Genomic DNA, 23,236 nt, shown 5'->3' on the forward strand with positions numbered 1-23,236 from the left:
TAGTCTACATCATTAATAAAACAATACGTCACATAAAGACATTGTGCACTATACAAATTGACGCTGCTCCACCAGTCTGTGATGAGGGACCATCACACAGCAGGTGCTTCAAAGGAACTGTGGGTAGCAGTAAAAGGAAAGCCCTTTTGTCCTCGTTTTGGGGAGAACAAAAGCTAAGGTCTTTTACTTCTCCCTCTGAAATGAGAGCATAAAAGCCGCTTGGTTGCTCCATCGAGTGTCTCCAGCTCTTTTCTAGTAGTCAAATGTGGTTTGGAGCGCCGATCAGTGTCTGTTGCCCATTCGATTGATTCAGACTTTTTAGTGAAAAATGTGACATTAGCATTATCCATGTTATTTTCTCATGCACCTTGTGTGGTGTGACAGTGAGCTAGGTTTAGTCCAAGCAAACAATGATGTCAGATTGCAGACTGACTAATTAATTTTCCAAACTCAATATGGAACTGTCAGTCATATGAATCTTTGGCAAGATTTCGTCTAAGGAGATTAGACTAATTCATTGGAGAAGAGAACTCAATTTCATTATCAGGGAGGTATCATTGTCATTGCGTGCATTTTGATTTGGCTTATCATAGACTTGTTTAATTACAATTGACTGAATACTTTGCTCTTTGTCCCTTTTTCTTAAACATTTTTAAATATTTATCTTCCCTTGTTCACCTGTCCTGTTATCGGTGGGGATCCTACAGCCGTCCTCAAGGTAAGCCCAGAGTGATCCATTTTAAATTGTCCTTGATAACAAACACGTGCCCTATTATGCTGCACTCATCTCTGCTCTCAAAGCCGAGGGGAATTTACGGTTAATAATGTCGGTTACATGCCGTTCAAAGATGGCTAACATAGAAAGGAAGGCTTTTTCTTAAGTGAGAGGAAACGTACATCTGGAGATTGACATATTTAATTTAGTGGGCTTCAATTCAGGAAATTAAATGTTATATTTTGGAACTGCCCTCAATGGTTGCTTTCTCATGATTATTTCAGAACAAATTAACAGAATTCTATAAAATTTTCACTCCATGCAGTGTCTTATCCAGAGGTGGGGGGAACTCTGAACTCAATGTGAAATGCATGTGTCTTGTCAATTGGCAATCAGTGTCTTATTCCCAGGCACCCTAGGGGTCTTAATAGGAACCATCCTGTTGCTCTGTCTGGGATTTATTGTAGCTCTATAATGTCACCACATGTGGGTATGAGACGATTTTTGTAATAGGACTCATGTTTTCACACAATCCATGGTATTTGCTGAGTGTGTGGAGATACCCAACAGGCTTTACTGAATAGGTCTTGAGGTGGTTCGTCAGACAAAATGCATTGTGTGATCTGTGTGACTTCACGCTACAGCACGCAGACAGCGAAGGGGCCCTACCAGACGACCCGCGCTCCATTCAGGCAGCCGCTAGTGTCAGCACCCTGGGCTCGAGCCTAGGTGAGTCCGAGGCTGAGAGGCCTAGTGTGGAGGAGGAAGAAGAGGAGGAGGATATGGGCCTTAGGAAGAACTCTCTTGAGAGGCTAAGCCCCAGTGACATTGAGGAGCCGAGGACAGGGTCAGCATCCCACAAGGGCAGGGCGACTCTGGGGGAGGAATGTGACTCGGATGATATTCTGATGGAGGAAGACCAGGTAGAGGACTTTGCCAGTTCCATGCTGGCCGCCATCTCCTGCTGGCACTATAGAGCCAGGGCTTTGCTTTCCATGGGGGTCACAACGGTGAGGCTCTAGCTGCCACCATCGGGTTTCCTTCTTCTTCTAAGCTTTGTAGCTACCCCCTCCAGTCCCCAGCTTGGCCACGTTGGTCCACCCTAGTCTAGCCCAGAGTCTTGTCAGTCATAACCTACTAATGTCTTGGATAACCCCATGTCAATGCTATTCGTATCCTGCAAACGGCGACTGACTTTTATGAATGATGCTCCGTCTAAGCATGGATGCTCTTTGTCTCAATGCTTTCTACATTCGACTGCGTTAGACTAATAGATGCATGATCGTCATACTCCCGGAGCACCTCTAACGCTGCTTATGTTGATTGACTGTGCTTTGTGCATGTTTGAGTGACTGCCGGTGCTGCAAAAGCAAGGGGACGAATGGAACCTTATTCATTTCTATTTAACTGACAAAATGACCTTTGTTGTTTTGCTGCCATTTACAATGTCGTTGTCATTGCCTCTTGTGAATCTCTCAATTTAAAAGGAATTAAAAAGGGAATTAAAAAGGGTAGGTAACTGCCCTCATCTCTGTTTAGCACAAACCTTGGCTCCAACGTCTCACTCTGACACTGCTCCCAGGACAGGTACATACTAAGAAAATAGGTGTCACCCTTTCTGTTTGTGCTCTAAACTACTGACCAGTCCTGAAGAAGTTCTGCATGCATAGTGTCCTGTTTAAACCAGCTATGTCTCTAAAAACATCCCCCCGGTATTTTCTTATTTGTCTGTTTATTTATGCTGAACTAAAATAAGCGTTTGCTTCTACTTGAGTGTCAGTCTGACATTAGCGTCGTCTGTTAACACAACACTGATTTGCATGTCTGCTGGGATTGATCAACTAATCTTGTGCGCATAGAGTGGGCTGTTGATAATGAAGTTTGCTGATTCACAACACAGGCTTTACCTGGCTTTAATCCCCTTCCAAATGTGTTGCCGTCTGTATTTTCAGACTCAAATAATGAGTCCCATTCTTACTATGTACATCTCAAACAGACCGGTATCATTTTTCACTCTTGTAATTTGAGACTATAAGACTATAGGGTCAAAAATAACAGATTTATTGTCAATTTATACAATTTTATGAAAACAATCTTGAAGACAAATATTGTATTATTGCTTATCAAGATGCATTAGCCCTGTCTTGGCTGAGGTTAGGAAGCTAATTCTAAATATTTTAAACCTGGTTCTAAAAATATATTTTTCTTCCTGAAGGATGAAGAGGGAGACGATGTAATTGAGGAGAATGGGTCTTACAAAGAGAATGGGATTTCATCTGGTCCTGTGTTACAGTCAGGGACAGAGCAAAGCACCTCCATCGTGGAAAAGGTAAAGGAGTGACAGAGCTGGTTGGTGTTTGTGCCTCCTCACTGTACTGTCTGAAACTGTGAAAAATCAAACATCATCTTGGGGATGGAGGGAAAACATTACTCATCTGCTGTCCACTCCACTTTCATCTGTCTCAAATTTCTGGCTTTTGTCTTCACCACTTTCCCTGCTTCAGCCAGTGCCGCTGACATTATTCAGTGACACGTTGTGCCCATCTGTCTTGACTGATGTCTTCCATCGAATGATGGCAGTAGAAGTGGCCTGTCTGGGTCAATGTGTCTCTTCCAAAATACTTCACCTTGCCTCTCAGATTAGAAGCTCTGTCCAACCTAACGTTCTGCTTCAGATTCATTCTGTCACAGCAACATAACGTGTCAGAATCTGGAAGATAAAATGGTACTGTAGATCATGTGAGGTTTATAGGTGGGTCGCTCCAACAATTAGGTGCCTTTTGAGTAGCCTAACTTGGCTAGGGGGGGGGATTCACTTCATTTTAACATTCTGTCATAAAGAGCACATTTTCAACCTAAAAAAAACACATATTCCCTCCCATCTTGAGGTTATGTATAAAAAATACTCTATGCCAAATAAAGTAACATGGTTGACAACGTCATCTTAAATCAGCCATCAATCTCTTTGTGACAGGGAATGGAAGCTTTTTGTGTGCAACAGGTAGGGGCAATTGAATGCAAGCTCCACTAAATATATATACACACACACACATACAGTGTATTCGGAAAGCATTCAGACCCCTTGACTTATTCCACATTTTATTACATCACAGCCTTATTCTAAAATTGATTAAATTAATGTTTTTCTTCATCAGTCTACACACAATACCCCATAATGACACATTTAAAACAGAAATACCTTATTTACATAAGTATTCAGACCCTTTGTTATGAGACTTGAAATTAAGCTCAGGTGCATCCTGTTCCCATTGATCATCCTTGAGATGTTTCCGCAACTTGATTGTAGTCCACCTGCGGTAAATTCAATTGATTGGACATGATTTGGAAAGACACACACCTGTCTTTGTAAGGTCCCACTGTTGACCGTGCATGTAAGATCAAAAACCAAGCCATGAGGTCGAAGGAATTGTCCGTAGAGCTCCGAGACATGATTGTGTCGAGGCACAGATCTGGGGAAGGGTACCAAAATATTTCTGTAGCTTTAAAAGGTCCCCAAGAACACAGTGGCCTCCATCATTCTTAAATGGAAAAAGTTTGGAACCACCAAGACTCTTCCTAGAGCTGGCCGCCCCGCAAAAAAGAGTAATCGGGGCCTTGGTCAGGGAGGTGAACCAAGAACCCGATGGTCACTCTGACAGAGCTCTAGAGTTCCTCTGTGGAGATGAGAGAACCTTCAAGAAGGACAACCATCTCTGCAGCACTCCATCAATTAAGCCTTTATGGTAGAGTGGCCAGACGGAAGCCACTCCTCAGTAAAAGGCACATGACAGTCCGCTTGGAGTATGCCAAAAGGCACCTTAAAGCAAGATTCTCTGGTCTGATGAAACCATGCATGTCTGGAGGAAACCTGGCAACATCCCTACGGTGAAGCATGATGGTGGCAACATGCTGTGGAGATGTTTTTCAGCGGCAGGGACTGAGCGACTAGTCAGGATCGAGGGAAATATGAACAGAGCGAAGTACAGAGAGATACTTGATGAAAACCTGCTCCAGAGCTCTCAGGACCTCAGACTGGGGCGAAGGTTCACCTTCCAACAGGACAATGACCCTAAGCACACAGCCAAGACAATGCAGGAGTGGCTTTGGGACAAGTTTCTGAATGTTCTTGAGTGGCTCAGCCAGAGCCCGGACTTGAACTCAGTCGAACATCTCTGGAGAGACCTGAAAATAGCTGTGCAGCGACGCTCCCCGACCAACCTGACAAAGGTTGAGAGGATCTGCAGAGAAGAATGGGAGAAACTCCCCAAATACAGCTGTGCCAAGCTTGTAGCGTCATACCCAAGAAGACTCGAGGCTGTAAGGTGCTTCAACAAAGTACTGAGTAAAGGGTCTGAATACTAAAGAAAATGTGATATTACATTTATTTTTTTCCAGTTTTGCTTTGTCATTATGGGGTATTGTGTGTAGATTGAGGAGAAAAATATTTTATTCATTTTAGAAAATTGGCTGTAACGTAACAAAATGTGGAAAAAGTCAAGGGGTCTGAACACTTCCCAAATACCCTGTATACAGTTGAAGTTGGAAGTTTGCATACACTTATGGAGTCATTAAAACTAGTTTTTCAACCACTCCACATTTCTTGTTAACAAACTATAGGTTTGGCAAGTCGGTTAGGACATCTACTTCGTGCATGACACAAGTAATTTTTCCAACAATTGTTTACAGACAGATTATTTCCCTTAAAATTCACTGTAACACAATTCCAGTGGGTCAGACGTTTACATACACTAAGTTGACTGTGCCTTTAAACAGCTTGGAAAATTCCAGAAAATTATATAATGGCTTTAGAAGCTTCTGATAGGCTAATTGACATAATTTGAGCAAATAGTAGGTGTACCTGTGGATGTATTTCAAGGCCTACCTTCAAACTCAGTGCCTCTTTGCTTGACATCATGGGAAAATCAAAAGAAATCAGCCAAGACCTCAGAAAAAAAATTGTAGACCTCCACAAGTCTTGTTCGTCCTTGGGAGCAATTTCAAAATGCCTGAAGGTACCACGTTCATCTGTACAAGCAATAGTACGCAAGCATGAACACCTTTGGACGACGCAGATGTCATACCGCTCAGGAAGGAGACGCGTTCTGTCTCCTAGAGATGAACGTACTTTGGTGTGAAAAGTGCAAATCAATCCCAGAACAACAGCAAAGGACCTTGTGAAGATGCTGGAGGAAACAGGTACAAAAGTATCTATATCCACAATAAAAACGAGTCCTATATCGACATAACCTGAAAGGCCTCTCAGCAAGGAAGAAGCCACTGCTCCAAAACCGCCATAAAAAAGCCAGACTACGGTTTGCAACTGCACATGGGGACAAAGATCGTACTTTTTGGAGAAATGTCCTCTGGTCTGATGAAACAAAAATAGAACTGTTTGGCCATAATGACCTGTTATGTTTGGAGGGAAAAGGGGGAGACTTGCAAGGCGAAGAACACCATTCCAACCGTGAAGCACAGGGGTGGCAGCATCATGCTGTGGGGGTGCTTTGCTGCAGAAGGGACTGGTGCACCTCACAAAATAGATGAAATCATGAGGGAGGAAAATTATGTGGATATATTGAAGCAACATCTCAAGACATTAGTCAGGAAGTTAAAGCTTGGTCGCAAATGAGTCTTCCAAATGGACAATGACCCCAAGCAAAGTTGCCAAAGTTGTGGCAAAATGGCTTAAGGACAACAAAGTCGAGGTATTGGAGTGGCCATCACAAAGCCCTGACCTCAATCCTATAGAACATTTGTGGGCAGAACTGAAAAAGGGTGTGCGAGAACAAGGAGGCCTACAAACCTGACTCAGTTGCACCAGCTCTGTCAGGAGGAATGGGCCAAAATTCACCCAACTTATTGTGGGAAGCTTGTGGAAGGCTACCTGAAACGTTTGACCCAAGTTAAACAATTTAAAGGCAATGCTACCAAATACTAATTGAGTGTATGTAAAATTCTGACCCACTGGGAATGTGATGAATATCAAAATGTGTAGAATTGCAGCAAACATTTTCTCTACTCCCATGAAAAAATGCTCAGAAAATGTTTTAGCGCTATATTCCAAATGCCTGTATCGCAAGAATCAAGGTTTTGTTATATTTAGTTTTTTAGGAGAGTTTACGTCCGCTTGTTCTCAAGCATACATAAGGGTGTGTTCATAACAATTCAACTGTTCCACCTTGTTAGCTGACAAATAGATTTAAGTTGGTTAAACTTTAAATATAAATATTATCTGGCTATTCACTAGCACGTGGGCTTGAGAGATTGTTGATGAAACCTCTTAGTTTTCTACAGCCTAATGCCTGCTACAAAATGTTATTAGTGAATGTGCATTATGCATGGTTCTAGTAAAATTTGTAACAAAAAGGGCATTTTCATAGACAGACTTGAAAGCCAGATCAGTGATTTATTGCAAAAAAAGCAGGTTAAACTATTTTGATAAAATAATAAAATAATGAATGGGTCTTATGGTTGTGGAAGGCTTATATTTAGCCTAGGTATAATTACACAAGCCCTGAATTCATTAGATTATTGCTGACTGTTCGTAATGCAGTGGCCAAAAGTTGAATGACACAAATATTAATTTTCGCAGTCTGCATGATGGCAATTTGCATATACTACAGAATGTTATGTAGTGAACAGATGAATTGCAAAGTCCCTCTTTGCCATGCAAATGAACTGAATCCCCCAAAAACATTTCCACTGCATTTCAGCCCTGCCACAAAAGGACCAGCTGACATATCAGTGATTCTCTGGTTAACACAGGTGTGAGTGTTGACGAGGACAAGGCTAGAGATCACTCTGTCATGCTGATTGAGCTCGAATAACAGACTGGAAGCTTCAAAGGGAGGGTGGTGCTTGGAATCATTGTTCTTCCTCTGTCAATCATGTTTACCTGCAAGGAAACACGTGCCGTCATCATTGCTTGGCACAAAAAGGGCTTCACAGGAAAGGATATTGCTGCCAGTAAGATTGTACCTAAATCAACCATTTATCGGATCATCAAGAACTTCAAGGAGAGCGGTTCAATTGTTGTGAAGGCTTCAGGGCCCCCAAGAAAGTCCAAGTGCCAGGACCATCTCCTAAAGTTGATTCAGCTGTGGGATCGGGGCACCACCAGTACAGAGCTTGCTCAGGAATGGCAGCAGGCAGGTGTGAGTGCATCTGCATGCACAGTGAGGCAAAGACTTTTGGAGGATGGCCTGGTGTCAAGAAGGGCAGCAAAGAAGCCACTTCTCTCCAGAAAAAAACATCAGGAACAGACTGATATTCTGCAAAAGGTACAGGGATTGGACTGCTGAGGACTGGGGTAAAGTCATTTTCTCTGATGAATCCCCTTTCCGATTGTTTGGGGCATCCGGAAAAAAAGCTTGTTCGGAGAAGACAAGGTGAGCGCTACCATCAGTCCTGTGTCATGCCAACAGTAAAGCATCCTGAGACCATTCATGTGTGGGGTTTCTTCTCAGCCAAGGGAGTGGGCTCACTCACAATTTTGCCTAAGAACACAGCCATGAATAAAGAATGGTACCAACACATCCTCCGAAAGCAACTTCTCCCAACCATCCAGGAACAGTTTGGTGACAAACAATGCCTTTTCCAGCATGATGGAGCACCTTGCCATAAGGCAAAAGTGATAACTAAGTGGCTCGGGGAACAAAACATCGATCTTTTGGGTCCATGGCCAGGAAACTCCCCAGACCTTAATCCCATTGAGAACTTGTGGTCAATCCTCAAGAGGCGCGTGGACAAACAAAAACCCACAAATTCTGACAAACTCCAAGCATTGATTTTGCAAGAATGGGTTGCCATCAGTCAGGATGTGGCCCAGAAGTTAATTGACAGCATGCCAGGGCGGATTGCAGAGGTCTTGAAAACGAAGGGTCAACACTGCAAATATTGATTCTTTGCATCAACTTCATGTAATTGTCAATAAAAGCCCTTGACACTTATGAAATGCTTGTAATTATACTTCACTATTCCATAGTAACATCTGACAAAAATATCTAAAGACACTGAAGCAGCAGACTTTGTGGAAATTAATATTTGTGTCATTCTCAAAACTTTTGGCCACGACTGTATATCGTGAATCGCTCATAAATCTGAAAAAATCTAGATATCATTTTTAGGCCATGTCACCCAGCCCTACCCCCATCAAAGTTGCACAAGCACTAAATTCATGGAACTACCCAGGTACTGACACATTTTTAAAGATGCACATTTTGCATTGTTTGTTTTCAGTGTATTTTGAAAAAGACTTCACTTGTTTAGAGAATTGATGAATGTTAAATGTGCAATATGCAGAAATCCCTCTGCCAGTTCCTGGTGGCAAAAATGTGAATAGTTTGCCTAATTTCAGTTTGTGACTAACTAAGCAATGCATAGTGTAGAGAATCATTGTACCATCTAAACCGCTGTGAAATATTTTTTCAGTAACCAAAAATATAGTACTTTCATCTGTTTGAATCTGTTGTACAAAACCTAAAGTAAAAGACGCAAAAGCGAAACTTAAGGAAAGTATAGAAACAGCGCACATAGAACACTTCTACCCCTTCTTACACTTGCTTTCAATGGAAATTACAGATCTACAACTCCGATTTCTATGTGAATTTGGGTCACCCCAAAAAGTTATAAATTGCAGATTTAAGGATGGAGGTTGCTTTTGTGCTCTTACTCAGAATTACACTTTTTCTCCAAGGCTCCTCAGGACAAGCCGCTGCTCCAGACCAAGACCTCTGCCTCGGAGTCCACTGAAAGGCTTAAGCCAGCTCCCTCGGACCCAGAGAATGCTTCTGCCACTCCCCCCAAGGTCTGCACCACTCCCCCCAAGGTCTGCACCACTCCCACCAAGGTCTGCACCACTCCCACCAAGGTCTGCACCACTCCCACCAAGGTCTGCACCACTCCCACCAAGGTCTGCACCACTCCCCCCAGGATGGAGGTACCAGAGACCCAGAGTGACAAGGAGGATGCGATGGAGGAACAGACCGGGGCGTCATCAGCATCTCAGTCAGATGACATAAAAACATTGAGCAGTGCAGAATCTTCAGAAGAAGAGGAAGTAGCAGCAGCACAGGAGAGCGGGCCCAGCAGCATTCTACCTCCCTCCGTACTGAATCAAGCCAGTGCCATCGCGGAGCACTTCACCAACACCGCCAGGCGAGGCAGCACGGATGATGCCCGCTCCCTTGGCTGCCCCTCGCCACGCCTTCCCAGCCGGACTGGCAGCACCCTCAGCCTTGGCGGCGAAGCCAATGAACGCCCCCACTGGCTGAACAGCGCCTGCTTCGAACCAACCCAGGACAACTTTGGCGGAACGGATCTGACTATGCTTTCTCCGAGGGATGACAGCCTCTTTGAGATCCACAGGAGGAGAGACTCTACCCTATCCAAGCAGGACCAGTTGCTCATTGACAAAATCAAAAGCTACTACGAGACTGCCGAGCACCAGGATGCCAACTTCAGCCTCAGGCGCAGGGAAAGCCTGACCTACATCCCTACTGGCCTTGTCAAGAACTCTGTCAGCTGGTTCAACAGTTCGGACGAGAGCCCTGGCGCAGAGAAAAGTGATACATCAGCCTTGGCCACTTCCTCTGCACCTCACCCTTCCACTTCAGAACCTGATTCATCCAAGGCTCCAAATGTCTGGGACTGCATGACCTCCAGTGCATCATTTGACTCACTGGAGCTGGAGAGAAGTAAGAGGCCTGAGGTGGTGGGTTCAGAGGCAGAGAGAAAGGACCGGTCTCAGGGTTTACAGGAGAGGCACATCCAGGACGAGGAGTTCCGACCTTCATCTGAGATGATCAAGGTTTGGCAGGACATGGAGAAAAAAGGGAGCAGATCCCAGGGAGAGGCCAGAGGCCCTGTGAAAGACAGCAAGGCTCAACAGAAGACCTCTAGAGTCGCTGGTCCAAGCCTGTGCAGAAGGAGCCAGACTCCAAAGAAGAACTCTGAATTGGAGCCTGACGATTCCTTTATGATACTGGAGGAAGCTGACCTGAGCACCATCACTGAAGAGTCCATGAGCCCTTCGCCCATCAAGAGCAAGGTGTTTGGGCTTGGCCGTACAGCGAGTGTGAGGGATCCCCGCAGATCCAGGGTTGACGAGGGTAGGCTTTCCAGAGCTCCTTTGCCCAGGGTCATCCAGTTGAGGGCTGAGGAAGGGGAGGAGGCCAGCAAGGAGCCTCAGTCGCCGGACGATGCGGAGATGGCTAAGAACAAAGTTTTCCAGTTGGCCCGGCAGTACAGCCAGCGTATCAAGTGCACCACACCAGCTCCTAGGCAGCGAGATGTCCTGTTTGGAAAGAAGAATCTGCCCTGTGTGATCGAAGAGAAGCCAGAGAGCTCAGGTACGGAAGATATGGAAGAGTGTTGTGTTTTTCTAAATGATGTGCACTCAGGTAGGAAAGAGCTTTGTTTGTCCCTAAGTGTTGTGCCTCAAGAAGTGCTGTGTAATTCTTTTTACCAAGTAGGGTTTGAACTAGTCTTAGCCTCGCTAGGAGGTGCTCTCCTATTAGCCTGGCAAATATCGGTTTCCAGTGACTGATAGGGCTGCCCACATTGAGGGGAAGATTTGATGGAAAAGTTTACTAATAGATTGCTTAGCAAATCATACAGTTTTTATTTATGCGGCCTATGTAGTTTACATGCACACTAAACCAGTATTACTTCGACTATGGCAATACTCTGAGTAAGGCAGAGTAAGGTCTTAATTAGAGTAAGCATACTCCGAGTAAAATAGGTTGAATATCGAGCTATTTTCCACATTATTATAGGATTATTAGGACAAGTAAAAGCCTTAATCGGAGTATTGCTCTTTCTCTGAATACTTTTCGGCAAACAAGCGCACAGGAAAGCAACTTACTCCAGAAGAGAAGGCATTGGGTGAGTCAAGGTAGGATGATGAGTAGCTGGTTTTAGCAATGCTAATTAGTATTATCCAGCCAATTTAGCTTGTTTGCTAAATTGTGTCATTGGTATGTCGTTGTCGTGGGTATATTAGCGGTCGTGACGGACATGAGACGGAGCTCACGATAAGCTCCCACTGTTGTCAATGCAGCCTACTACATTGGCAGCATGAGCAGTACAGCAGCACTTAAAGCACGCATTTTGACTCTATTTTCCTGAACCCGACACAAGTCACTGAAGCTTCTGGAAACTGGAAGAAATGTCTTGCGCTGCCTTCGTAATATGCTGCCTGAGTAGCAGTCAAAAAACTATGCTGACAGAACGCGAATGTGATGTTTTGTAGTGCATTGTAGATTTGTCATTACTCAGAATATTGTTTTACTCAGAGTATTCACAATAATCGTGAATATTGTGTGCATGTAAACATACCTGAAGATACCAAAACTACTACTAAGCAATATAGACCGCAGTGTCCCTTCGGAGAATTACAGTATACCACACGAGAATGCCCAAAATAAAAACAGAACTTTCAACTTATTCTGATTCTCTGACGCTCAGATACTTCCTGTTAAGTCTTGTTTATGTGGTGTGCTTTGTGTTTTACAGGTAAACCCAACTTGACGCTGCCCCTGCTCTCGTTTGATCGTATGAGCACTCTCCAGGAGTTGAGTCCTATAGCCATATCTCCCAACCCTGCTCACATGCCTAGCTCTTTGGGCAGTCCCCGGGTCCTTTCACCCGGCCGCATGTCCGCCAAGAGCCCACTCAATCCTACGCCTACCGAGGCTTTTAACTGGCCCGACGTGCGGACACTTCGCTGCAAGTATGCCAGCTCGGACAAAGATCAGTCCCAGCTGCCACCAGTTAACCGAAGCCGTTCAGTTCCTGAGAGAATGGACAGCGGCCCCAAAAGGCGCTCAAGCTTCTGCTCCAGCTTAGTCACTGCTTCTGGTACGGTCGAGGCTCCGGCATACAGACCCCACCTCAGCAGGGACCCTGGGCCTGGAGAGGGGTTGGCTAGGCTCCACAGGGCCGGGTCACTGGACCAGAGGCTGAGTGGGCTGCATCTGAGTGAGCTGCAGAACCTCCAGGATGATGTCCCTAATGACAGTTACTACATCTCAGCACAGGCCACCATGCCCAATGACCACAGGGTCGTTGTTGTGGAGAAGGTTCCGGAGCCTGAGACAGAATCCAGCTCTGCAGAACCACTGGAGATGGTACTCAGGGCAAGGAGAGTAGAGGTGGTAGAGGACATAGATAGCTATGTCCAGATCCGTTCACCGACCACTAGAGAGAAAATCTCCATCATGGCTGTGATCGACCGCTGCCGGGCCTATCAGGAGTCAGATGAGTATAGGCAACGGGAGGAGGGCGGGGCTAAGGCAGAGTCAGTACCCTTGAGTGGGAGGGGCAAGGAACTTGACAAGGGTCCACCCTCAAATGAAATGCTTGACGATGCCCAGAAAACTGCCATGAACTTGGTCAAAAAGACAGATGCTAGTCAACAGAACGTGGTGAAAAACTTGAGACAAAAATTCCTTAACTTGAGGTGAATAGCACCAGTAAACTTTAAGTAACCTTTTATTCTGTTCATATTTTTCATCAACTAAAGGGTTTAAGAGCCTGGTATGCTGATCTCAAGTTAGGATTCGGTGTGCATGTTGGTCAGTCCTGTACTGCAATGTAATGACTTAAGCTTTGCTGTCAAACTTTCTGTGTACATAGAAGCGGTTATAGTGACAGCCCAGGGAAAATGTAGTTGTTTTGTCTCAAATGTTGCATAGAAATGTTTAAATATCTATGTACAATACTCAAGAGAACCCTCTCTTGATCCTGAAATGATGTCTGTCTAAAGCACCTTTTGTATAGCTTGTGTTGTTCCATCATAAGGCAATTGTATTGCATAATTGAAGAAATCAATTCTTTGGAGGGAGCGAAATGTACTTAGTTTTCTTTCTAGGGTGGCTACCCACTGGGCACAGATGTCACTTCAACGTCTAGTTTTGATTTACATTTGATTGACTTGTCAACTAATGTAAATTCATAGTAAAACCAACAAACATTTTGACCATCATTGGGTTTAGGTTAAAAGTTGGGTGAAAAAAAAGACAAATTACCTAAATTCCTTTATGTCAATGACCATGTTGATTCAATGTCTTTATATTGAATTGTTTTGTTGAAATGACATAAACAACATTGATTCAACCAGTTTGGGCCCAGTGGCTACTGTGTCTCTGACATGAAATGAGAGCCCCTCAGCATCATAGCAGCACTACTGTTTACTGGAAAACACAGAAATATATGATATTGTCTGACGACAATAGTTTTGGGGGGAAATGCTGACTAGAAAATTAAGGGATTGAGTCTGAAACTTGAGAGCATTACATAATTTGCTGTCTTTACGATCCTTCCTTGAACTCTCACCCTGCACTAGACTTAACCTTCACTGCACATGGCCTGACCACTAAAATGCACATGAGAGAGTCATGGCCATACTGGGATATAATGGTTCATTAATTGCCCTGTGACCACTTTGTAAATCCCACCTGAAGTGGTGATAGCTCAAGGATTGTCTTGTAATTTTATATAATCATTGAATTGTCAAATGGATTGAGAATCAAAGACCCTGTATGAAGTGTTGCTCTTTTCTAGTCAGTCAACTTCTTACCTTGATTATATATATATTATTGTTCAGTTAATTGGCTAATGATGTGCACTTTGTATGTGTTCTCTGCTTCGGCTGCCCAAAGGAACTTCATTCACAGCAACAGGTCATTGAAATGAGTCGACGTAAAACTTGAAAGAGTGAGAACTAGTGTACACGTATAGATCCAGGGGACCCAAGTCAAAGGGGTCTAGGTCTTCTACTGCTAAAAAGTGTTACTGTCACTGCTCACTACTCCAAGGGTCATTCCTTCTCTTCACTTTCTACATTTACCTCTTATTTATTAAGCCAACGTCAATTTTATGAACATTACTTGTCTTGTCTTTATATATTTGTGAGTGTGTGTGTGTGTATATATATATATATATATATATACATATACATATACATATACATATACACACACACTCACAAATATATATACATGTGTATATATGTATGTGTATGTTGTCTTATATGTTGACGGTTGTACAGAAATGTTTGTGTTGCCTAGAGATGGCATACATTCCATATTAAAACAGCACATAATGCTCACATGTCCAGATTTTTTTTTTCTTGTGTGCGCATGCGTGCGTTCGAGTCAGGGAGATCACGTCTTTCTGTTTCTTTTAAATAATTGGGGCTGTATGGCTGGACAAATAAGGTTTAGTTGAATCTCCTTTACGGTGTCCATATTAGAATTGGGGCTGCATGGCTGGACAAATAAGGTTTAGTTGAATCTCCTTTACGGTGTTCATATTAGAATTGGGGCTGCATGGCTGGACAAATAAGGTTTAGTTGAATCTCCTTTACGGTGTTCATATTAGAATTGGGGCTGCATGGCTGGACAAATAAGGTTTAGTTGAATCTCCTTTACGGTGTTCATATTAGAATTGGGGCTGTATGGCTGGACAAATAAGGTTTAGTTGAATCTCCTTTACGGTGTCCATATTAGAATTGGGGCTGCATGGCTGGACAAATAAGGTTTAGTTGAATCTCCTTAACACGGAACCCAAACCGGCTGCACGCGTGCGCCATCGTGCATAAATGTATTTTGTTCCCCCACACCAAACGCGATCATGACACGCAGGTTAAAATATCAAAACAAACTCTGAACCAATTACATTAATTTGGGGACAGGTCGAAAAGCATTAAATGTTTAATGGCAATTTAGCTAGCTAGCTTGCACTTGCTAGCTAATTTGTCCTATTTGGCTAGATTGCTGTTGCTAGCTAATATGTCCTGGGATATAAACATTGAGTTGTTATTTTACCTGAAATGCACAAGGTCCTCCGACAATTAATCCACACAAACGGTCAAGCGAATCGTTTCTAGTCATCTCTCCTAGGCCTTTTCTTCTCTTGACTTTATATTGCGATTGGCAACTTTCATAAATTAGGTGCATTACACTGACCTCGTTCGTCTTTCAGTCACCCACGTGGGTATAACCAATGAGGATGTGACACGTGGTGGGTACCTGCTTCTACAAACCAATGAGGAGATGGGAGAGGCAGGACTTGCAGCGCGATCTGTGTCACAAATAGAACTGACTTCTATTTTAGCCCTTGGCAACACAGATACCCGTTGACGCATGCGAGCAGTGTGGGTGCAATAATTTAATATAGATTTCTAAATTTATTTTGCAACGCTCGCCGCACGCGATGCAAGCGGGGTAATCAGCCTGTTAGTGTCCATATTAGGACAGGCTCGCCGTACTCCTTAGAAAATAATCATGACATTTAGAATGATTCAGTCCATAAAAAGGATATGACCACTACATGTCATGACGACAACCGACATTACCTGAATTAGGAAAGCTGCTGTTTGTGGTAACAAGAGACCGCTATGAGGGGGTTATGGTTCAATGGATTCTAAACAGACATGCTTTTTATATAATAATATATACCATTTAGCATATATGCCAATTTGACTTGTCATCCGTGCATACATTTGACATATGGGTGGCCCCGGGAATCGAACCCACAACCCTGCAAGCGCCATGCTCTACCAACTGATCCACACAGGACCACTGAAGGTAGATTTGAAATGCACTACAGTCTGCTAAATGGCTCTCCTACTTGTCAGCGACGTAATTGGAAACCCTTTCAGAATGGGTAGGGAGGAGGGAGAGCGTGCCGTGACAATGGGACCAATGCAGTTGTTCGCGGTTGTTGAACACCAATTAACTCGACGGTGAATGTGGGAAGATCATTACGAGTGTCGTATATGCGTTTCACATAAGCCTTAGCTATTCTCTATAATGGATTTCTAGCTATTATAGAATAGAAAATCCAGCAGAAGTGGATCCTCTATCATTTGTTATGTTGCATTGTCTATTCTGTTTGTGAGATTTTCAGGTGTAAGATTTTCACTCGTAGCATTAGTAAACAACAATGTCATTTCTGAGAAACTGATGCTAGTGTCAAGACTGCGTTCACTTCTAAACAAGTAGTGCTTTATGATTATGATATGTAAATAAATCTGTCATGTTTTAAAAAGGATGTGTAAGAATAGCCTTTGTCACAGAGAAATATAATAATGAACTTTGATGCATTTTGCCGACCTGAGTGCCAACCAATGATCTCTATAATCCCGGGATTGCTGATGCTATGTATTGGCCAGTGAGATGCTTTGAAGCCACCTGCTGCCGTATTGGTACTCCTCAGAATGAGCAGCCCTCAACAGGAATGAATGGAATTCTAGTGTTTCAATTAAAAGGACAATGTTACATTTATTTATTGTAGAGTGGGGACTGTAAGATTAGTACTCTCTAAAAATTCAACTTTAAGGAAAATGTTAATATATTTTATATTTTAATGTTTAGCTCACATAATATAATTTAAAAGTATACATTAAGGTGTCTAATGGAATATACTTGTGAAAAATGTATGAATGTAGACCAATCTTTTTACAATGGTGGAGGAGTACAAAAATGTCTGCAGCGGCTTCAAAACGGCATCCCATCAGTCATCTAGGGTTTGGGTTTATATACATGATTGGTGTAACCTGAGTGGTAGTAGAAAGATTAAGGCTGCGTTTACACAAGCAGCTCAATTCAGATTTTTTTTTTTAACTAATTTGTCTTTTGACCAATCAGATAAGATCTGATGTTAAAAGAGCCGATGTGATTGGTCAAAAGATCAATTAGTGGGAAAAATATCAGAATTGGGCTGCCTGTGTAAACGTAACCCTTGCGAGGTGTCAGTATGTGGTTAAGCCGCAGCCTATGAGGTTCAAGAGAAGCCCACTGCGCTTAATCATAGGAACCCTACTGTCTCCTGCACCAGTTAAATACAATTGTGTTTACAATATGAAACCACATTATCAGAGAAAAGTTTCAAATTAAATCACACTGCCGGATTATGAGGTTTATGGTAAATTCTGCACTTTCCACAATTATTTTGAACTACGAAAATGTCGCCCTAAGTAAATAGGCCTAACAAATATAAAGGGTCGCTGGCAAACGTCCAAATAGAAAGTGTTGACCTGCTGTGACTGCATGCTGTTACTGTTTACCATTTGGTGCCCATCAATGAATTGACTGTTTTAAATGGATTTGTTTTCTTCTCAAAAATCATTTGCATATTTGTTGAAGCCCAATGGCGTGTTGAGTTTGTGAACATACTAGGAACAGCAAATTTCAACTATGACTTTGCCTGCAGGGAAATCTGTGTTGAAACTGTTTAAAAGAAGTGTATCTTTTAGTATATGTAAAATTCCAAAAGTTTGCAAAACTGTATCGCAAGCAAGGATTAGTAAAGTTTTGAAAGCGCGACAGAAGTGGTTACACATTTCTCGCGGGCAAAATCATAGTTCGAATGGGAACCCAAAGGGGTTTATAATAGCCCTTTGGTGACTGGGAGAAAAATGATATGAGTAATGGGGCATATGTGGTAAGTCTGACATTATTGTGTTCAAGTGCTTTTGAAGGCAGACCAATTCTTCAACCAATAAGGTTTTAGCTAGCTTGATAAGATGGCTTACGTTGCTAATAATAAAGTTAGCTAGCTTGTTTAACATTGACATTATGGTCAAACTATCTACGTTATCAACATAAATTGATACATTTGTGATTGTAAAAAAATGAATATGTTGTCATCATTTGGTTGAAAAGGTGAAAGGTCAGTGGTGAAACTCGGGTAATAAAATTATCAGTTTCCCCAAAACGTCCGATATCTCCGACAGCATGTGAACGCTCTATAAGAGAGCAAGAAATAAGTGAAAAGACAAGTTATATTTCATCCTTTCTAGTTTTATTTTATTGTCAGTGTAAGAGCATGGAAACAAGGGTGACAGTAAATACAGTGAGAGAATTCATTCTAATGTAATATTATTTGTTATAAGATTCTCTTTGAATGCTCCTTTATGCTCCTCTGTCTCTCCACTTCCAATCATACATGAATACTATACTGAACAAAAATATAAACACAACATGTAAATTGTTGGTCCCATGTTTCATGAGCTGAAATAAAAGATCCCAGAAATGTTCCATAAGCACAAAAAAGTGTATTTCTCTCAAATGTTGTGCACAAATTTGTTTACATCCCTGTTAGTAGCATTTTATCCTTTGTCAAGCTAATCCATCCACCTGGCAGGTGTGGCATATCAAGAAGCTGATGAAACAGCATGATCATTACACAGGTGCACCTTGTGCAGGGGGCAATAAAAGGGCACTTTAAAATGTGCAGTTTGGGCACACAACAAAATGCCACAGATGTCTCATGTTTTGAGGGAGTGTGCAATTGGTATGCTGACTGCCGGAATGTCCACCAGAGCTGCTGCCAGGAAATGTTATGTTCAATTCTCTACCATATACCGCCTACAACGTAATTTTAGAGAATTTGGCAGTATGTCCAACCGGCCTCACAACCTCAGACCACGTGTAACCACACCCAAGACCGCCACATCCGGCGTCTTTATCTGCGGGATTGTCTGAGACCAGCCACCCGGACAGCTGATGAAACTGAGGAGTATTTCTGTCTGTAATAAAGCCCCTTTGTGGGGATACATTATATCTGATTGGCTGGGACTGGCTCCCCAGTGGCTGGGCCGGGCTCCCCAGTGGGTGGGCTCCCCAGTAGGTGGGCCTGGCTCCCCAGTAGATGGGCCTAGCTCCCCAGTGGGTGGGCCTGGCTCCCCAGTAGGTGGGCCTGACTCCCCAGTGGGTGGGCTCCCCAGTGGATGGGCCTGGCTCCCCAGTGGGTGGGCCTGGCTCCCCAGTGGGTGGGCTCCCCAGTAGATGGGCCTGGCTCCCCAGTGGGTGGGCCTGGCTCCCCAGTGGGTGGTCCTGGCTCCCCAGTAGGTGGGCTCCCCAGTGGGTGGGCCTGGCTCCCCAGTAGGTGGGCTCCCCAGTGGCTGGGCCTGGCTCCCCAGTAGGTGGGCCTGGCTCCCCAGTAGGTGGGCCTGGCTCCCCAGTAGGTTGGCTCCCCAGTGGGTGAGGTTGGCTCCCCAGTGGGTGGGCCTGGCTCCCCAGTGGGTGGGCTCCCCAGTAGATGGGCCTGGCTCCCCCGTGGGTGGGCCTGGCTCCCCAGTAGGTGGGCCTGGCTCCCCAGTGGGTGGGCCTATGCCATGGCTAGGCTCTGCCATCTGAAATCCATAGATTAGGGCCTAATGAATTGATTTCAATTGACTGATTTCCTTATATGAACTGTAACTCAGTAAAATCTTCTAAATTGTTGCCTGTTGTGTTTTATATTTTTGTTCGGTATATTAGCTTATTCCAGATCTGCATGTGATGACCACAACAACCAAAGGACACGCACATAAGGGCCCTTATTCACAAAGCGTCCCTGGGTAGGAGTGCTGATCTATGATCAAGTTTCCCCCCTCTTATTCATTATGATTTAACAGGCAAAACTGATCCTAGCACTCCTACTCTGAAACGCTTTGTGTAAACGGGGCCCAGGCTAGGATAGAAGCGTTAACTCACGACAACCCACATTGCTCCACTAACGCTTTAGTTTAAAATCATCTCTACGCCCTACTTTATTTAGGCTAATATGGAGAAAACTCAAGTGCCACTGCCAGATTGTAGACAAGGCGGACATTGATGTGATCAGTGATTTGAGGCACTCTCTTGGTGTTCGTTATGGAAGCTCCTTGGCCGGTGACTAGTGCACTGAAGAAGTCACCTGCCTCTCCAGTCTCCTCTTGCAGGACTCCCTTACAGAAGGAGGGACAAAGTCCATAGGGTACTGGATGCCCAGGAGGATGTTATACAGGCTGAGTTTATTTGCCATGTGGCACGTATAGACAAATTCACAATAATCCATCATGCATTACACAACACAATCTGCACAATACTTTCAAACAGTACAACAATGTACTGTGTGCGTTATATGAAAGTCACCAGCTTTAACGTTTGAGTCTCCACATACTGTATAGGGTTACACACATTGATAGAGAAAGTATCCTCACAGCCAAGAGAAGTGGGATGAAGTTGACCTAGAGACTGATCTAAGATCAGTTTTGGGGTTTTCCCCTCAAATGGTTAGGTAAGGATATGGGGAGGGTAAGCTGATATTAGATCAGTGCTTATAAGACCAAATTCAATCTACTAAATATTAAATATATGTAGGTGTGAATTGTTTTCACTGACCTGACTACAGTACATCCTTCCACTTTGTGGACCATCATGGTGAGGGGTAGGCAGCCAAATTCAGTGAAGGTGCTCATGTACTGGCCTGGACATGAGAGGAGGTTACAAGTGACTGTTACGCTCGCCTCTATGAAAAGGGAACGCAACACCCTGCTACAACTCAACTCTCCGTGAAGTGAAAGAGGTATGGACTGTAGGTGTGAGTAAGGATGACAGAAAGGCAGAATGTGGTACCGTTTACAAGGACTTTATTCCTTTACACGGTAATATGGGCAAAAGGGGCTGGACGGAACCAAAGCAAAGAAAGTAAATGTCAAAGCTCCCCCTCTCCTATCTAACCTGCCTACCCACTACTTACCTAACTTAGCACCACCTGGTGCACTAACCAAAATACAGGGGGTGGTCCGCCCAGGTCTTACCTAGTGTGCCTAGACAGTGAATATACTACGGGTATATGTATGCCCGCAGGCCTCTTGCCTAAGCACTCCCTAGGTGCCTTCCCCTCCCCCCCTGGGAACAAATTAACCAGAATATTAAACAATTACTCAAACAAACTAAGAAACCAAGGACATCAAATAAGCTCTATCTGATAATGCAACAAACTAACACAGTACATACCAAATCGCTTTCTGAGAAACAACCAACACCGTTCTCAGCTATTTAATTCTCTCTATCTCAATCTCTCTCTCTGCATTCTCCTCCCAGCAATGATCTCCCTTCTGAACAGAACACTGGCATTTATATAGCTTCAGAAGAAATGGGTAATTGGAGACAGCGGCGTCTTGACGAGGGGGCGGGGTCAGCTCTCCAATTAGCCATGGAGTCGACCAATCAGCTGCTTGGGGAATTTCAGGAAGCCATCTGAAACACACACTAAAATACAAACTACGACACAGAAACTGGGGAACGTAACAGTGACTAAGCTATTATGTCAGAAATACATTGCATTCAAAGTCCGTTTGCTTTTGAGGTTATTTCTAGCCATCCATAAGCACAGTAAAAAAAAATGTAAGCTTTATTTTACCAGGTTAGTCTCATTGAGATGAAACATCTATTTAGCAAGTAGGAGGTAAATCCTCTTCTAGAAAGATTAAAACATTCTCAAAAAGCAGCCACTTATTCTTAGCCTGGTGCGCCAGACCTAAATAGGAGCTATTTAGTCTTAGCCTGGTGCGCCAGACCTAAATAGGAGCTATTTAGTCTTAGCCTGGTGCGCCAGACCTAAATAGGAGCTATTTAGTCTTAGCCTGGTGTGCCAGACCTAAATAGGAGCTATTTAGTCTTAGCCTGGTGCGCCAGACCTAAATAGGAGCTATTTAGTCTTAGCCTGGTGTGCCAGACCTAAATAGGAGCTATTTAGTCTTAGCCTGGTGTGCCAGACCTAAATAGGAGCTATTTAGTCTTAGCCTGGTGTGCCAGACCTAAATAGGAGCTATTTAGTCTTAGCCTGGTGTGCCAGACCTAAATAGGAGCTATTTAGTCTTAGCCTGGTGTGCCAGACCATATGGTAAGATAGCAATATGGCTGCAGAGTTTAAATTGTTAGCCAGGCAAATTCATTCTCGGCTTTCTAAACAACCCTGGACCTGGAAGCCATTACATTTGTCAATAAAATCTTAAACATATTTGTAATTGTAACAATGGTTACAATTACAAATCCATTGGTTATTAAATGAATAACCAATGGATTTTAGAGCTGACAAGTAGCCCTTTCATTTGCTTTGCGCTGACCAATAAGTTATGGTTAACAAACGTCTCGTTTGCCATGCATCCCATAGTTTCTGGAATGCACTTTCTGTTCAAGAGAGCCATACGTGAACCTTCCATTGGTCATTATAGACCCTTCATTAGCAGTCTGAGGAAGAGATAGAGTTTCATAAAGCGGCAATCCTTAATTCAAACAATAACAAAGCCCATCCCCGCCCATGTTTAGTTAAAAAGCTGAGGAATGGGACTGGAAAAATGTAACCACTTTCAAATTCATAGACATAGCTCTGGATGCAAGGGCTGACCATCCTTGATATCAAAATTATAGTTTTAACCATGTTTTGAGGCTATATGGTGTTTGTTTATATTTTTTGTTTAGAAATATTGGAGTAGAACAAGCTTAAATGTTGGGTCCTGATTTATAAGTTATATTCTTCAGGAATCAGTTGGTACATATCATTCATTTTTAAGTCCAAAAATGTATGTAGCAACTGCAGATTGCCCCTTTAAGATAGTTTCGTAACATATTCAGTATCTCTGAGTTTTTGTGCTTTGTAGAGAAATTATCCTTACAGTTATCCACTGTGAAGGTGTATAATTTACTTTAAAAAGCACTGCAATAGACATTTTATAAGAATCTTAACAAGGACATGGCTCCAGTC

At 43.3% G+C, this 23,236-nt stretch overlaps 1 protein-coding gene across 2 annotated transcripts in view; it reads left to right on the top strand.

Moving 5' to 3' along the window:
- Positions 1-14,827, top strand: part of LOC120024435 (pleckstrin homology domain-containing family G member 3) — a 120,105-nt gene extending 105,278 nt beyond the window's left edge. Inside the window, exons 15-19 of one of the 2 annotated variants that reach the window (XM_038968672.1) lie at positions 708-718; positions 1,360-1,725; positions 2,931-3,044; positions 9,411-11,064; positions 12,230-14,827. In XM_038968672.1, the coding sequence (XP_038824600.1) occupies positions 708-718; positions 1,360-1,725; positions 2,931-3,044; positions 9,411-11,064; positions 12,230-13,179 (3,095 nt within the window). In that variant the 3' untranslated portion in view covers positions 13,180-14,827. The remainder of the gene's footprint in view (positions 1-707; positions 719-1,359; positions 1,726-2,930; positions 3,045-9,410; positions 11,065-12,229) is intronic. The other variant, XM_038968673.1, reaches the window with a different exon arrangement.
- Positions 14,828-23,236: the final 8,409 nt, after the last annotated feature.

Source organism: Salvelinus namaycush, chromosome 29 (genome assembly GCF_016432855.1).
Source record: "Salvelinus namaycush isolate Seneca chromosome 29, SaNama_1.0, whole genome shotgun sequence".
NCBI classification, from domain to species: domain Eukaryota; kingdom Metazoa; phylum Chordata; class Actinopteri; order Salmoniformes; family Salmonidae; genus Salvelinus; species Salvelinus namaycush.